Raw genomic sequence first — 16,866 nt, forward strand, 5'->3', positions numbered from 1 at the left:
GAAATAACATATTGTGTGTAACATCTGAATTTAATTTGATCTGTTATTGTCAGTTCAGAGGTTTGTGTTGCAAATTTGCATCAAACATGTAAATGGTGTCCTAAAATATCACCCTAAAGCTTTTTTGTAAGTGAATGAACACCAAAAGTCAGATTATTTGTAAAAGAGTTATAAAACAGCAACATCCAAGACCAAACTGTAGCATACAGTGGTGTTAGCCATACGTTCTATCATCGGTTGTCGAAACGGCCTCTATATTACCTTCTAAACGTGACGTTTTGGAATATCAGCGACCGTATAAAACACTTTCTCCCTACAATGAAGCTATGTATCGCTTTCTTGCACGGCATTTACTAATCGCCAATGTCGTGATTCTAAACTTTCCTACGATACGCGAAGGCAACACAGAGGAATCCCCGCCTCTATTCCCTCCCCCATCCCTGACGTCACAACGCTGGCTATTTGCATGAAGTGTTTTGTAGCTGCAGCTTCAACTCGCCCGTAGACCGAGTCTGAGTCTCTGAGGAGGTAAAGCGAGGGAAGAGGTGCAGGCTAAACTGGAGCGGGGCCTCCTGTGTGTCACATCCGAGGAGCAGCAGAAAAGGAAGAAGAAAACAGCGAGAGGCTCAAAAAGAAGGAAGCTGTCGGAGGCTAGAGCGTTTGGAGAGAAAGAGAAGGCTCGCGGTCCTTCCTTTATCGGAAAATGGAGCTGCCCGCCGCGGGAGAACACGTCTTTGCGGTGGAGAGCATCGAGAAGAAGCGCAGCCGAAAGGTTTGTGACAAGCGCACTGAAGGACGTGTTAGCGGCAGCGTTAATCACATGCACAGGAGGGAAATTTGTATTTGGGGTCGCCCCCCTTTTTTTCAGATGGATTATCTACATATCTTTCCCCGTTAAAATGGTTCCGCAGATGAAGGGTGCAATGCTTAGTGAATGTGTTGCTGTGCTAAGTACGCTGCTGATCCCGTTTCTCCTTATTCACAGGGGAGGATTGAATACCTGGTGAAGTGGCGAGGATGGTCTCCGAAGTAAGTCCATTAAAAACGAGCTTTGAAGGATAAAACATTGAGAATGCAAGTGTGTGTGTGTGTGCACGTTTGTGTGTGTGTTTGTGTGCATCCACGCCAGCGAGGGCGCGCGTGTGCAAGGGCGACTGCACGTTCTTGCTTTTCGGCGCTTGACGGGTTCGCTCGATGATGGATGTGGTTTAACGATGTATGCAATCCCCAGTGTGCCAATTAAAGGGCGACATGTCTATAATTGAACCCCGTAGTTAGAAAATGCCCGTATATCTACAGTTAAGAGGCTGCGCCGTTGTGTGTGCCCATCCCACAGCCGTGCGTAAAAGTTACTCATGATTTATTACGCACGAATCCACATGGATAGCAAGAGTATGTGCACGTTGTTTACAAACAGTCACATCTAAATGAATGGGAGTATGTGTGTGAGTGTGTGTATGTAGCTGGTAGGTGATTGAACAGATCTGAGCCGATCAGATCAGCTGGTGTGTCTATATGTCAACGTCATCCTCTCTGCTGCAGATACAACACATGGGAACCAGAGGAAAACATCCTGGACCCAAGACTGCTGGATGCCTTCCAAGCCAGGTGAGTTATCATGGTGGACAAACCAGCCCCACCACAGGTGATGATGGAGGTGAGACAGATAGGAAAGCTCACCTTCTCTTACAACACTCCATCAGGCAGTGACACGTGACAAGTCGGAGCAGGTTTAATTTCAGATTTTCTCACATTTCCAGTTCTCTCCACAATACATGTCATTGTCTCTCCCACTGTCAGGTTCCTCAGAGTGAGATGGATTTCCAAGTGAAATCAAGTGAAAGTAAACGCATCACATTGAAATCAAAAACCTTCATGGTGATTGTTTTGTGAAAATGAGGATGTACTGAAGATTATTGCTGCTGACTCATAATCCCATGTTGGTAGTTCAATCCCTATCATGTGTCAGGCTTACTGACCTATAGGCAGTGCTTTTCACAATTGTGTGAAACTGCATTATTTCTTTTTTAATGCTATGATTAGAGTCAATCGTTGGGTTTGGATTAGGATTAAGCCTGGGTCAAGACTAAAGTCACCACCGGCTGTAGAGATGCAGATGCAGATCCTGTCATGTGACACTTTGTTGAACTTGAGCGTGTAGTTTTTGTCACCCGATAGTCTTTTCAGCCTTAGCGCCATTATCGTATTAACGCCAAGCCAAGCCTGCTGTGCCTGGTGCACACAGCTGATGCAGCAGCCAGTTAAGCTTTATCTTAGTCTTAGTTGTTGTCCAAAGTAGTAGGACAATAGACCAGATGTTTGCCAATGTGGTTTAGCTATCTAAATTCAAACGAACAAGGAACTGTCCATGCACTGTCTGAAAATGTCACACCTCACTTCCTCAATTCATACTGAATGTAAACGACCCTGTGCCTGGACTTTTGCGCGTAGGCTACCATGACGTAATTAGCTGCCAGGTTAATTTCTAAGAAGTCTAGTGAGTGATAGACCAGACATCTTCATGTGAAGGACACTGTAATTGAATTCTGAACTGCACAGTGTGTAAACTGTCACTGGCTTTTCTCTCACCCTGCTTTGGTTTTGCTTACAGCAACCTTTTAAGGCACAGGTCACGCGTTCTAGCCAAACATCGGCGGCGCTCTGCATCTGTTTTCGCAATTACCTCTCACCCTCCAAAGGGGAGAGATTTTATTGAAACTAATTGCGCGTCTCTCCAGGGAGCCAAATCGTCTGAATGCCAGGCTATGAAAATACACTGAGTCGTCATTGTAATTAGATGTGAGGGAGGAGGGTGGGGGAGGGGACTGACATCACTCCTGTCTGCGGTATTGAGTTACTGCCTTGGAGAGACTTGTCGGGAGACCAAGTAAAGTCACATACGTACAGCCTGGCCTGTGTCTTCCTGTACGGCTTTAAGCATCATATTGGTTGTTTACAGTTACTGAGATGAGGAAGAGTCAACATTTGTCTGTGTACTGTCTATGTTTTTGTAGCACTGACAGCTGAGCAGTATACAATTTAAATCTTAACTTTCATTCATAGAAATCATGTTGAAAGAGGTTTTTTTCAATTAACAGTTTCGACTCTTTCTATCTTCTAATTGAGCATGAGGAGGACACCCATGACGCTGTGTTGCCATGCAACAGAGACTCATCTATGCGATGGGTTCACTGATTGGTTGCTGTTTTCCTCTTCCACAGGGAACGCCAAGAGCAGCTGATGGGATATCGCAAGAGAGGTCCTAAGCCCAAGCACCTTCTTGTTCAGGTGAGAACCTTATTTTATCTTATCTTTCTTACATGTATGTATAAAACCTTTGCATAGGTTTGCTAGGGTTGTTTTTATTTTATTTTTTACTTGCATAAACCATATTAGTTATGGAGGATGCACAGTTTACACACAATTTACCTTCAGGTCCTCATAGTCTTATGGTAAATGTGTGATATTTTGTGATTTCTTGTTTCATCATCTACTTATTAGAATAACAGCACTGGAATATGCTAGGAGACACAAGCTGCTTTAAAGGTTGTAGGTACCTACATTATATGTGGCGTTCACAGCTGTAGCCAAATGACTGCATGAGTGCATCAACCACGGGTCCAAAAGGCCAGGGAACCCCTCAGAGGAGAGTTTTTGTTCCTCTCAGGAGGGTGTTGGTTGTAACACATGGGATGGGACACAAAGCAGCCAGTGACATTCCTCCAAGCCGAGGTCACAGCCACAGGAGACACTTTGAAATGTCACTGTGATGGCCATCGCAGTGGCTGATGGAGCCGCACATGAACCTCAGGAGGGCGGAAATAAACTGAGCACTGGTTTGGGCCTTAGAAGAACTTCAGACCCTCCATGCATTGCAATCCATGAGCCTCAAGTGGGCCAACCCAAATGTTCTGCTGATGCTGCTGTGCAGTTACTGTACATGGTTAATCAGATGCCTTAAGTTTAGATATACACACCAAAGGTTTTCTAATTCTTCATCTATTTTACATCCAAATATATCTCGTGTCGTTCTATGATCACCAATGGCTGTCGTGTTTCACAGGTCCCTTCATTTGCCCGGCGATCCAGCATTCTGGCTGACCTTCGTGAGGAGTCCCTGGGTGAGGACAGCTGTCAGAAGACCGGCCCTTTCCACATGCTCCATTCTCAAGGCCAGCAGTACCAGCTGAACAGCAAAAAGCACCACCAGTACCAGCCGCTGTGCGAGCGCGAGGCCGAGCAGCAGGCCAACGGCAAGAAGTTCTACTACCAGCTCAATAGCAAAAAGCATCACCACTACCAGCCTGACCTCAAGATGCACGAGCCTTTGTTTGCTAAGCCGAGGGTGGTAAAGGCTCCAGAGCTGGCCAACAAGGGGTACAACCTTCCCCCCGTGCTGCAGCAAAAGTGGGTGCGGGACAAGGACTCCGGCTGCCTGACCAAAATCAAGGATATCACCATGGAGTTGAAAAAGCTTCCAGCAGACCTCAATGGGCACAAAGAGCCAGAGAAGGTCAAAGCGCCTGCTAAGGAGGACGCTTTGCCACGGCCTAACGGAGTCAGCAACAGCAAACTGAAGATTGTAAAGAACAAAAACAAGAATGGACGGATTGTTATTGTCATGAGCAAGTACATGGAGAATGGAATGCAAGCGGCTAAGATTAAAAACGGTGATTCCGAAAGTGCCGAGAAGCCACAGCAAGGACTGAACAAAAGCACAGAGAACCACATGGAGAAGATGAAGCTTGTAAAGAAGCTCGGCCTCATGAATGGATTTGCGAAAAACCCCACAGACAAACCAAATGTTCCTACCTCTGTTTTGAACGGCGACCGGCCCGTAGAAAAGGAACCGTCTCCCAAAGCCGTGTCGGAAAAGGACAAACACGCAGAGGTCAGGGGTCAGAGGCAGCCCCCAGCCGATCAGCCTTTACAATTGACAACCAAGGCTAATCTAGCCTGCTCGGACAAACGAGATGGCCAAGGTGGATTTCAAGGACTCAAGAGACATCTCTCTGACACAGACACTGAGGACCGTGGAGTTAGCAAAAGGTTTTTGAGCTCTCGGAGTATCAGCGCCCCGAACGCGGCAACGCCTCCTCCCAGCCAAAGCGTCAGCGTGGACCAAAACGACCCCCAGTTGGGACACCAGGACTACAGCTACGCCGACCAGGAGGAACCTATGGACCTGAGCATAGTCAAGTCCAGGCCCCCGGCTGAACCTAACGCAGAGGGCGAAACAAAGACACAAGTCGAAACGCATATACAGACCCAAGCACAAAGGGAGACGCCGGCTGAAACGGGACAAATTGCGGAGGGGGACAAAGCGGAGACATTGTCTGTTTCTGACCAGCAACAGAGGAAAGCGGAGCCGTTTCCCTCCTTCCATCCTTTCCTGGGGAATATAGTGATCACAGACATCACCACGAACTGTCTCACAGTCACCTTTAAGGAATACCTGACAGCGTAGAGGAGCCGGGCACCAACTGTGTAACTGTACAAATGTATATGAAATGTATTAATATTTTTCAGATGCTTGAATGTACTAAAGAACTCTTGATGTTTTGTTTTTTGTTCATTTTCTATGTCAGAGAAAACCTTCTTAATTGAGTTTTTTGCATATATTTGTTTCCTATAAGCTCTAGCTGGAGATTTTAATCACATCCAGTATCTAATTTCCGCTATTTTAATCTTAGTTTATAAAGCAAATTTAGGTTGAAATTGCCCAAATGCTAATTGAAGATGCACTTGATCCTGTAAATACTCTTTCACTTTTCTATGGATTCGATTTCCTTTATACACCCAGTCGTCTCAGTTGACGGCAAAGATGGAGTGTATATGGATAATTTTGTAAGGAAAGACTATATTGAAACATGGTAAATGACACTGTGTCTATATGTGCACGTGCGAGTGCATGTGTGTGTTTTGTGTATGTGTGTGCGTGTGTGTGTGTGTGTGTGTGAGCAGATGGACAGATTTAAACAAGGATGCATGCTGCTTGGACAGATTATGCCATTAGGCACGCTTAAACAAGCAGATAAAGAAGAATGGACCTCTCTGTTAATACGTGTCATTTGCAGCGGCGGAGAGGAGAAGGAGATGCTTTCCAACCACAGATGATTGACGCTTAATGTTTGATACGTGCTTTCATTTGGTCCGTGTTCGTTTGAGTCATCGGTGACACGGAGCACAAGTCACATCAGATCCTGTGGCGCCGCTTGTTCCCTTATCAACCCGCGTTGTGCGGCGCTCTGCGTAGGCCTACTAACTTACAAAGAACTCATTTCTGTTAACACTGCTGAGCTGATGGAGTTGTGCAAGTCTCATTTTGCTAACGTCTGCTTTTTTTTCTTTTAACGTTCCGTTTGTCAAGACAGCAAGTGATGACCTGAATACACAGTTTTGTATTACGTTGAATTGTTAGTTTCATAAGCTAATGTATGAAGTCGGTAACATTTGAAGGGCGGCGGTACGTTTTAAGCACATGCTGCCGTCATAATCCCACCAGTTTCCTTGTATTTTTAAATTGAAGAAATCCCTCCCAGCACAAAGTGTGGTCTGAATATCCAGAGATACCTTTCACTGCTCTACTCTGTAAGAAAGTCCATCAGATGCACTTTCAATGTTTTGTGTGCAAACTAAGCAAAAAGGCTTCCTATGGTACATTTTGCAATAATAAAATTCTTTGCAAGTGTTACTCAGACTTCTGTGTGTGTGTGTGTGTGTGTGAGAGAGAGAGATCGAAACAGGAAGAGGCTGCTGCAATACAGAAGAAGCCTGTGAGCATAAAGGGCAAACCTCTGCTTAGAAGCTGCTAAATCTGCAGTGCTCTTTTTGGAGTGTGTGTGTGTGTGTGTGTGTGTGTGAGTAGGCTGGTGGCCCTGAGGATTATTGCAGGGCCTGTTTAGTTTCCAGCTATTTTCAGAGGGGGCATCAACTAACCCTGCAGGCTGCTGACCACATGGAGCTCAAAGCCTGATGCCTCCACAGGTTGGATGCGTCCTGCTCTTTTCCAGTCAGTCCACAGGCAGAGCGGTCAGACCACGACACCTCGGCCCTCGCTCGGGCTGTTACACACTTGGAAGATTGAAGAAATCCTTCGTAAACCCCAGCTGTTGATTTTAGAAACGCTGCAAGTGTCCTTCATGGGATCAGGCGCAGACTGAGCGCAGGGGAGAAAATGCGTCCACGTGTGCTGGAATGATTGATGGTTTAATTAATGCTGAAAGGTCTCTGAAGAGGATTAAGTTCTGTGTTCAAGGCCCATATTTTTACACGGCTCTGACCTGAACAGATGTTCGTGTCAGAAGCAGTGTTGACCCCTTGAATAAATCCTTCTGACAGATCGAGTGAGAGGACATGGGAGGGAGGACAGAGGGAGAGGACAGGACTGGACTGGGGAGGGAGGGAGAACAGGGGGAGGGGACATGGGAGGGGAGGGGGAAAGAGGGAGAGGACATGGGAAGGGGACAGGGAGAGGACATGGGAAGGGGACAGGGAGAGGACATGGGAGGGAGACAGAGCAGAGGGAGAGGAGAGCATGGGCAGAGGACAGCGCTCATATTTCTTTTTTTTGTCCTGTTCCTGTATCAGATGCGCAGTTTGCAGCACACATCCTCGATTCTGACAAAGAGGCGATGGAGCTCAAACCCCCCCGAATCCCAAAGATCCGGACGCCATTTGATCATACGTTACATCTGAATCAGGTTCCTTTTATTGTATGGAGATCGAACAGAACCGCCTGGACTGAGAGGAGATCAGTGCGGAGCGGAACACGTGAGATGTGTAAACGCTCCATCTCGACCATTTCCTCTGCTGCTGCGCGCCAACACAACACAACAAGCTGCTGCTTTGAGAGAGAGAGGGAGAGAGAGAGAGAGCGAGCGGTAACGGGAGGAACCGGCAGACGGCAGAGAAAATGGCTGTCCTCTCTCTCTCTTTCTCTCTCTCTCTCTCTCTCTCTCACCCCTCCTCTCTCTGGCTCTTTCTCTCCCCCCCTTCCTCTCCTCCCCCCACCCTTCTCTCTTGATCGAAACCCCGCGCAGCTGCTGCGAACCCGCAAATAAATTCGTCGGTGTTTCGAATTAGAAGCTATATTTCAGGGGGGGAATTCCCGATGCAAATGATTTCCTCTCGTTAACCTGCAGGACGAGTCTGAACGCTCACGGTGCCCGACAAAGAAAACAACAAGCACTGAAACATTTTAAGAATCTATCACCACCCAGTGCTGTCCCTCTTGAATTCGTGATTTCGAAGCTATTAATACAACAACAACATGCGCGCTGTGACAGCTTTTCTTCTGTCTTTTCTTCTTAATCCGTGCATTTGGATGGTGCGTTCATTGTCAGACATTGCAGAGTAAATTGTGCTGTACACTGTTATATCTGCACTCTGTGCGGGGCTTTAACATTGTAGGTTTCTAAGTGACATCAATTCAAATCAATGAGGCTCCATGTAGTAACTATTGACGTCCATTATTTTAAGCGATGTTCCAAATACACGCGTCAGCCGCTGATCATAGGCCCCAATCTGAATGTTGTGTTTTATAACTGAAATCTGTCTTCAAAGCCGAATCAGTTCAGTTCATATCTGTCAACGATGAAAGAAATAAGTTACACTACACTCCTAAAGGTTTTGTAAAACAATTCGACACTTCCACATATTTCTTTTAAACACACCGCCTACTTAAAATCTTTATTTTACGTGTTGGGAAACACACACACACACACGCACGAAACATTACTTAGCTATTCATTTACATTAACCTTAATGGCCGTGACACACACACATACACATACAGTGATCTACTTGTGTGTACTGTGACCGCACAGTCGCTGCAGCAGGTGACCAAGGCTCGCACGGAGGTCATGAAGGCACAAAAATCTCCAAGGCCTCTCGAGTTTATATCACGATGTCTTCATTCCGATCTAGCTGCTATATATTTAATATCTAAATCCCCCTATGATCTAAAAACAACGACACATTAAATTCGATTTATGGTGATAAACGATAAATGGGGATTTATTTCCACATGCACATAGACACCTCACTAAACCTTTACTGGATGAACAGGTAACCGCTCTCTCTCTATCTCGCTCGCTCTCTCTCTCTCTCTCTCTCTCTCTCTCACACACACACACACACACACACACAGACACACACAGACTGTGTGTGTCTGTGTGTGTGTGTTGTGTGTGTCTGTGTGCGTTCTCTCTCCAGGATCGCCGGTGTTTCCCCTTTCTGCACGCCGGGGGGAACGGGCGTCTTGCCCGGATACAAGCCAACCAATGATGTGTTCACGGCGGCTGCGCTGGTGCACTGCAGGCGCGCCGAGACCAATCACATTCACGCACACACGCGGTCTGAGCGCCGAGCCGCAGACCGCAAACACCGCGCGAGAAATGACAGAAAAAGCCTCCAACTGTACGACAGGGACCACAGATGACATGTATGAAAGAGGTAATCAATGAGGATGATCGATAATCGAATGATCAGGCAAACATCTGCTGTCAAGAAGAAGAGACCCAGTTCACCCCCCACCCCCCAGCCCACTCTCTCTCACACTGCACACATCAAGGTGTGCAGTGTGTGTGACCCCAGGGCTCCTCTCCTCCTTCCTTTATTGTGACCTTTCCTTCTCCAACCAAAGGAAGAGACCAACGCCTTTTTTTCGGGGGGGGGGGGGGGGGGGGGGCAACAACAAATTGGTGAGAGTGAAAGTATGTGGGTTTTGCTGGTGATCGGACCCGCGGATTATTTGAAGGGTTTGAGTCAAATCCGGACCGAAACGAGTATTTGAACCCCTATCTGCCTCCATGTTCGTTGCGTTGGCGGCACGTGTGCGTGTGAGAATGTGAGAGCATTTTCACTTTCACTCTAGAGAAACACATGAGGAGATGCCGGTGTCACACAGTTTGTGACTTGGTCACTGCGTTACGTTGTAATGATACAAACAGATGTGTGGACTCTCATAATAGGCCTATAACAAACCACATGAGCCATCGGCCTCGTGTTAAGTCTGCGGATTCAAATCACATCAAAGTTCTTTTATAATAATTTTTTTTCCCCCATTTTGTCTGAATCTTCTGTTCACTCTTCAATTTTATATCAGCATCGTATCTTTACAAACTCGATCAAAGGCGCATTAAATTATGTCTGTCTGTCTGTCTAACTCTAACATGTCTGGAGCCTCCTTATGTAAGAGAACAACCAACTTGGAGGCCCAAAATCCATCGATCAAGACGTGTATTAAATTGGAGTAATTGCTGTTCAAACAAACAACGGTCAATTTCTTGTTTGTTTGTTTTTTTATTGTTGGTAACTTGTTGTTGAGTCTTTTTAATTTATTTTAAATATATTTAAATTGAATGACTAAGATCCTGTGTAAATGTCGTTTTTAGGATCCCAAACACATAGAAGGACATTTTAATCTGCTCGTCCATTTAGTAGCCTTGTAGCTAATTAATCCATCCATTCTATATGAATATGTTTCCCTATTTATTGCAATAACACAGTGACCCATAAGCAGCGTCTCTTTAACAACACGTTGGGGTTTAAAGGCACCGGACCGGAGAAATCCGATCGCATGAAGAAGTCGTGTTATTATGACGCTTGGGTAAGATTATGTCCATATTTGATGCCGTTTCAGACATATAGCTGATCAATGCTAATGAAGAATAGTCATCTCGAATCCTCACCATAGAGACCAGCATCACCTCAGACAGAGCCCCGAACTATTAGGCAATACGTTTCGTTTCTTCGCCTCATTTTGTTTTTACAGGTAAAATAATTAATTATATACACAAGTTACAAGTAAGTCCCGTCTCACTAAACCCGAAATAGTTTTCTCATTTATTTAAATTAAATTAATGAAAACCTTATTATGGAGATGTATTATTATCGTTACTATAATTAATAAAACGTGTAGTCAACTTCTACAAATGTATTCCGGCTTATTATATTTTTACATCTTTTTTTTTTATGAAACAACAAATCAAACAAAAAAAAATATAGATATTTTGTAAAAAAGGAAAATAATCCGTTGCTGAATTTGATCAGACTCTGATATTTTATTAATTTATTATTGCAGCAGAACTATTGTGTTGTTTGGGGGCAAACCAGAGCGTAACAGCCATAAAGCTGTGTGTGATTGTTTCACATTTGCAATCCATTTTTGTTGCGCAATCTATAAATAAACACGCAAATAAAACAGCAGGGAGTATAGAAATGCAGCTGTGACAAGGGGATACATTTCTTACATACATTGTATAATTGTTATGAATTCAAATATAGTGACTTCGTGGATAATCAAGATATTAAATTTCATAGTTAAAAATATGTTTAAAAACATAACTTTGTTTAATACCATGAAAATTGGGTAAACAGTTCACACTATAAAAACTGTGACAAATAAATAATTAAATAAATAAAATGAGTGTTTGTGTCATTTTTAGTTAGTTAATGGCGAATAAACAGATTGGATTGATGCCTACGTGCGCGTGACATAGCGAGGCCACTACAGCCGCCATTTTGAGTTAATTGTACATTCATGCATATTCATATATTGTCAAGTAATTGTTATTTGTGAAATGTGTTTCATTCGCGCGCTTGACTTTCTATTCACTATTTAGCTATTTTGGTGGTTATTGCATTTATATGTGCGTTTGCGTGAAATTGTTGCATTTTTTTTAAAGTGATTACAGTTAAGATGCACGGAGTGAGAACACACCTGTTATTATTTTCTTTATTTCAGGGGCGCAACACAAGCTGCGTACCAACATCTGCTCTAGTGATCGACATGAACAGAGACGGAAAACACAAAAGCTGGGGACGGGGGAGAGGGGGAATCGAACCCACGTCCTTCATAACTTGACAAACCTGACACGCCTGGCTGCTTCGTGCCCGGATGTTTATTTGTTTAATGTAATAGATGCAAAACCAGATCGTCGTTGTATTTACCAGACAACCAGCATGGATAGGAGCTTTATATAAATCGGAACAGAAATCAATCCGGGTATATTATAGTTGTCTGACATAGAAGTGTGTTATTAATAGGCTGAACATGGCTACGATTCCCCCTTTGGTCAATCTGAAACGGTGAGCGAAATTAACACTGACAGCGGCGACGTCATTAACGAGATCACGCAGGTTATGAAGCTTGTTAATGGCGTTTTACCACACATGCGCTGATAAACAAATTGTTGGATCGACTGGAAAAAATGTCCGCGTTATGATTCTTGTTGTCCTCCCTCTGCGTGACAAACCGCTCTTGCACTTTCAGCTCATGCACGCCTGACGCCACGTGTGTTTTGATCGTCCCCCTATAAATTGCGCGGAAAGCCTCCATTTCCCACCCGAAAGAATTCACACAAGCTCCTCCCCCTCACTTAGCAACCCGGAGCACGTAGCAACGCCCGGGCCAATGGGCGCCGCGCGAAAGGTTCCACCGACCGCGGTTCCTTAGCAACGCCGTAAAAAAAAAGAAAAAAGTCCGCTGACGTGCATTCTGTGCGGGAGTATTATGGTCTGTCGGGAATTCAGAGTGGCTGGGACTGGAGGAGAAAAAATATCTGCCGTGCTAGCGTCCAGCAGCTAACGGGAGGGAGCACCGGAGTAAACATGGAGCTGTCTGCCGTCGGGGAGAGGGTGTTCGCCGCCGAGTCGATCATCAAACGGCGGATTAGGAAGGTAAATGCGGGGTGTAGTTCCCCTTCTGCTCCGGGGGCGTTGGAGATTAATGTTCCACCACCACACAGTGACACTAATATTGCCCTGCAAGCTAACCAAGTCATGTCTGTGTGTGTGTTTCTGATGGCACGCAGGGTCGGATTGAGTACCTAGTGAAATGGAAGGGCTGGTCTCCCAAGTAAGTCACGCTTTATTCGCTCTCTTGCATGCGTGTTTTTGGCCCGCAGTTGTCGGGTTCTGCCTCCTCGGATGTGGCAGTCTCGTTAGCGCCGCCTCGGCTAGCGAGACAACCCGGATTAAGTGAGCAAAGTGAAGCACGATGGAGACGAGTTAGCTACGCGGCTAATGCTACGGTCGTACAGCTAGTGTGCACGCGCGTGCGCTCGTGCGTGGACGTGATGGCTAACTTCGTGTTTTATTCCACAGATACAGCACTTGGGAGCCGGAGGAGAACATTCTGGACTCCCGCCTCTTCGTCGCGTTCGAGCAAAGGTAAGATGTCTGAGGTGGCCTGCGGGGGAAACGTTGACGCTGCTGCCCGCGGTTGCACTTTGCTCTGCCGCCGCACGCACTCACTCACTCACTCGGTGTCTGTCTGCGCTTGTGTCTCGGCAGGGAGCGAGAGAGGGAGCTGTTCGGGCCCAAGAAGAGAGGACCGAAGCCCAAGACGTTCCTGCTCAAGGTAGGTGGAGTGACATCACGGCCCAACGCGATCGCGAACGCGGCGCCCGCGGGAACAAACCCGCTTCCTCACGCAGGTGTCACATTTTTATACACCGGCGATCCGATGTATACGAACTCTCTGCCGGGTTTACGTTGTTGTTCAGGCCGCGTTCATGTCGTTGATCTCGTTGTTTATTATGATAATTGTCCGTATTGACTTATGTCAGTGTGCGTCATATAACAGGAGCTCCCGATCCTCTGAAAGTGTCCGTTTCTTGTGAAATTCGTTTTTTGTTTAAGGTCACCGTTTGTAAGCGCTGATGTTTTTATGAGCGCACGGGATTGAATCGGTTGTAGACGTCGCAGTTTGCAGATGTGAACGAGCCAAAGCGTCCGACTTCTCAGAACAAGGAACCGTGAAAATTGCTTAATGAACGACAGTTTATCTTGAACTAAATGCCAGAATCTCCATGACAGGCCCGGCTGTTAAAGGAGGATCCTGTCTCTGTGTTCCCCGTGCGATGTTTTGTTTAGTAAACAAGTTGTGAGTCAAAACAAGACTGGCTACCTTTGAAGTAGATTTATGAAATGCAGGGATCATAAATAATCGCCTGCAACTACTGAGTGTCTCTCTCTGAGGAGTGTTACAAAGAGATACACATGAACAAACACACCCACAGCTGTACTTTTTTTGCTGACCTTCAACATTCTAAGCGCCTCTTTGTTTAAACTCCCCGTTTGAACCTGCAGCTTTTTTTTTTAGAAAAATAAGAAACATTTCTCCCCTATCATCAATCTCCCTTTTAAACTTAATTAACAATTGCTGAATTCAAGTTTATTTTAATAACTGTTTAATTTCCCCACTCTGGCCATTGCACAATTAAACCAAAATTGTAAACAGAAAGCAAAGAATGTAGAGCATAAAAAGGTGAGCGTATTATTGACATTCTTGACAGGAGGCACATAATCTAATTCATACCATGCTGGGCTGAGGGAAGGAAGAACGGGGTCAATATGTTCCCTGTCTGAGAAGCGTGTATTGTCCTGCAAAAGTTGTAGAGATCTTGCATGAAGGTGTGGCAAGTCTCTTCTATCATAGCACTCACTCACACTCACACAGACGCCTCCCTGAGCAGCATTCCGGACATCCTTGTGGCTTTGGTTGAAGTGTTTATTAACTTATGGTCCGATTAAGATGTACTAATTCGTATACGGTAGAGTTCTACAGATGTGTCAGTTAAAACCGTTCGTACCCACTCAGATGTTGTAATCGTGGTATTGTCAGCTTGCCAAATCAATGGCTGTAGTCTGGAAAATTGGGGAAGGTTCTCACTGTATCATAGCTGCAAGATTTAAGGAATGGTTCTGAGTCGGTGAATACGGCTAAAAGGGAAGGGGTGCTTGGCTGAGTGGGTATGATTGTGCGCACAATGCTAGAATGATTTTTCCCATCCTGCTCTTTAAAGGTATAATTCAAAAGAGGAGAAGTGTATTGTTGGTGGAACACATGGGATTCAGTAACACTGAGCCAAGGGTGATTAAAATGCTCCAAATGGGACACTTAGCTGGTAAATCCTTAGGCAGCCTCCCTCTCAGCTTGCCTAAGAGCCTTCGAGTGCTCGTGCTCAGGAGCGCCAGACTCAGCGGCGCACACTTAACCTGTTCAGGATACACTGCTGAGAAAGGCTCAAGCTTGGTGTCTCTGGCATCCTAATGTCCAAATGATCCATCTCTGCATCTGGACCCATTTAACATTAATGTAATAAACTCTGAACAACAGATGGGGGGGGTGAAAACATGAATGTTCATGTGTAATTTTTAATTAAATTTAATCACTTGTTCTCATTCTTCCGTAGGCTCAGGCTAAAGCTAAAGCCAGGTCTTATGAATTCAGGAGCGAGGCAGCCAGAGGGATGCGCATCACCTACCCAAACCCAGAGCCAGTGGTCACCCCCAGGGCCAGGGAAGGCCTGAGAGCTGTCGTTCCCACCATCTTTCCGCCCAGCACTGTCAATCGCGGAGAGAGCGTACGCGTCCGACAGCCAGAGCTGACCCGCGAGCACCCGTCGCCCTCCATGCAGCACGCCGGCCCCGACGGAGTCATTCACGTCCCCAAAAAGAGAGGCCCCAAGCCTAAGCCTCGCTTCAAAGACGGCAGCGCCAGCCCCGTGGCGCCCGAATCATACAAGAGGAGACCAGAGGAGCACGTGAGCCACCACCCACACAAACTGGCCAAGCTCCAGGTGGGTGAAGAGATGAGGCTGGTCAAAGTGGCCCACAGACACCCAGCAAACCTTGGCCACAGCCACAAACACCACCATCATCACCACCACCATCACCACCACATGCACACCCGGGGGCTCTCCACCGGGGGCTCGTACAAGCAGGTGTACTCGGACCGCGCCCTGCACTCGCACAGAACGGACTCGGGCTCACACAGGACTAAGGAGGCGTCCAGCTACTTGGCTCCAGCGCACTTCAAGCACCGGCCCAGAATAAGCCAGAGCCCGAGTCGCCCCCCCGGGCCCCCACAGATGGAGAAGCCCTACTTCTTAGAGAGGCCCTCCCCGACTCGGCTCGACCACAACCCGGACGAGGTGAGGTGGAAGCCGTCCCTCAGCAACGTGGAAAACATCCTGGTGACGGACGTGACCACCAACTCCCTGACGGTCACCATCAAGGAGAGCAGCACCCTGAAAGGCTTCTTCAAGGAGCAGAGATGATCGCTGCACTCACGCCTCTTCTGCTTCCTTAAACATTTATCACAATCATTGTGAAGCTCTTTGAATATAGTGTGATTAAGCGAATATGTTTGTTTTTTTGTTGTATCTATTGTATAAAGGCAAATTACATTGTGCATATGTTTAAATATTATAAAATTGGACATCTATTTAATGTATTGACCAAATCAAATGAAGTCCATTTCACAACATGCTTTGGTTAACAAGAGCGAGTTGCATGTTTCCTTTGCAGAAGCTGCTAATCTCTGTACAGAGCTGGAGAATTATGTTTTCTGAGCGTAACAAATTAGAATGTATATTTTTCACTCATCCGCCAGCCTGAGTTAATGCTAACAAATGGCATTAAAAGGAGGCGGGGCCTAAATATGAAATCCAGGCCATGGATAGAATATCTATTATCTATAATTTGAGCTGATTGGACTAACTAACCTGCTGGATCAGTGGGTCTTATATATATTTAAAGCGTTTGTCAAGCACTTTGCATTGAAAAGTATTAAAGAAAAAAAAGAGTTGGTTTGTGTTCATGTCAGTGAAACAGTGCAGCAAAGCTGAGCTGGTTCAGGTCTTCTCCATTTCTACTTTAGAGAAATTAATCAATATAAGACTATTGACGAGTTTTTCCAGGTTTATATAACTGCTTTTTCCATTAACATAATATATATATTTTACATTTTCATAGAAAACGTTCATGAAGCTTTGATGTAACAAGATGATTACATGGTTGGTGTAAAAAATGCATTTTTTAGATGCTTTTCAATAAATCTTTGGAACCTTCTGA

The 16,866-nt window shown here is 45.6% G+C and overlaps 2 protein-coding genes across 2 annotated transcripts; both read left to right on the plus strand.

Moving 5' to 3' along the window:
• Positions 1 to 475: 475 nt before the first annotated feature.
• On the plus strand, positions 476 to 6,694 carry LOC142994754 (E3 SUMO-protein ligase CBX4-like). The gene is made up of 5 exons (XM_076145593.1): positions 476 to 772; positions 986 to 1,029; positions 1,543 to 1,608; positions 3,222 to 3,288; positions 4,064 to 6,694. Exons 1-5 carry the CDS (start codon positions 704 to 706, stop codon positions 5,465 to 5,467), a joined length of 1,650 nt encoding a protein of 549 aa, XP_076001708.1. The 5' UTR covers positions 476 to 703; the 3' UTR covers positions 5,468 to 6,694.
• A 5,832-nt stretch (positions 6,695 to 12,526) lies between these two features.
• cbx8b (chromobox homolog 8b) lies at positions 12,527 to 16,866 on the plus strand. The gene is made up of 5 exons (XM_076145766.1): positions 12,527 to 12,684; positions 12,819 to 12,862; positions 13,111 to 13,176; positions 13,300 to 13,366; positions 15,204 to 16,866. Exons 1-5 carry the CDS (start codon positions 12,616 to 12,618, stop codon positions 16,068 to 16,070), a joined length of 1,113 nt encoding a protein of 370 aa, XP_076001881.1. The 5' UTR covers positions 12,527 to 12,615; the 3' UTR covers positions 16,071 to 16,866.

The sequence above is a fragment of the Genypterus blacodes genome, unplaced genomic scaffold (genome assembly GCF_046128005.1).
Source record: "Genypterus blacodes isolate CSIRO-AG114 ecotype Tasmania unplaced genomic scaffold, CSIRO-AGI_Gbla_v1 ptg000030l_1, whole genome shotgun sequence".
In the NCBI taxonomy this organism is placed as follows: domain Eukaryota; kingdom Metazoa; phylum Chordata; class Actinopteri; order Ophidiiformes; family Ophidiidae; genus Genypterus; species Genypterus blacodes.

What these genes read in the sequence shown, in the direction of transcription:
- LOC142994754 (XM_076145593.1), top strand. Translation starts at nt 704, where the DNA reads ATGGAGCTGCCCGCCGCGGGAGAACACGTCTTTGCGGTGGAGAGCATC. An exon ending in AGAAGAAGCGCAGCCGAAAG is followed by an intron (nt 773 to 985) that starts GTTTGTGACAAG and finishes CCTTATTCACAG; the next exon opens with GGGAGGATTGAATACCTGGT. An exon ending in TGGCGAGGATGGTCTCCGAA is followed by an intron (nt 1,030 to 1,542) that starts GTAAGTCCATTA and finishes TCTCTGCTGCAG; the next exon opens with ATACAACACATGGGAACCAG.
- cbx8b (XM_076145766.1), top strand. Translation starts at nt 12,616, where the DNA reads ATGGAGCTGTCTGCCGTCGGGGAGAGGGTGTTCGCCGCCGAGTCGATC. An exon ending in TTCGTCGCGTTCGAGCAAAG is followed by an intron (nt 13,177 to 13,299) that starts GTAAGATGTCTG and finishes GTGTCTCGGCAG; the next exon opens with GGAGCGAGAGAGGGAGCTGT. An exon ending in CCAAGACGTTCCTGCTCAAG is followed by an intron (nt 13,367 to 15,203) that starts GTAGGTGGAGTG and finishes ATTCTTCCGTAG; the next exon opens with GCTCAGGCTAAAGCTAAAGC.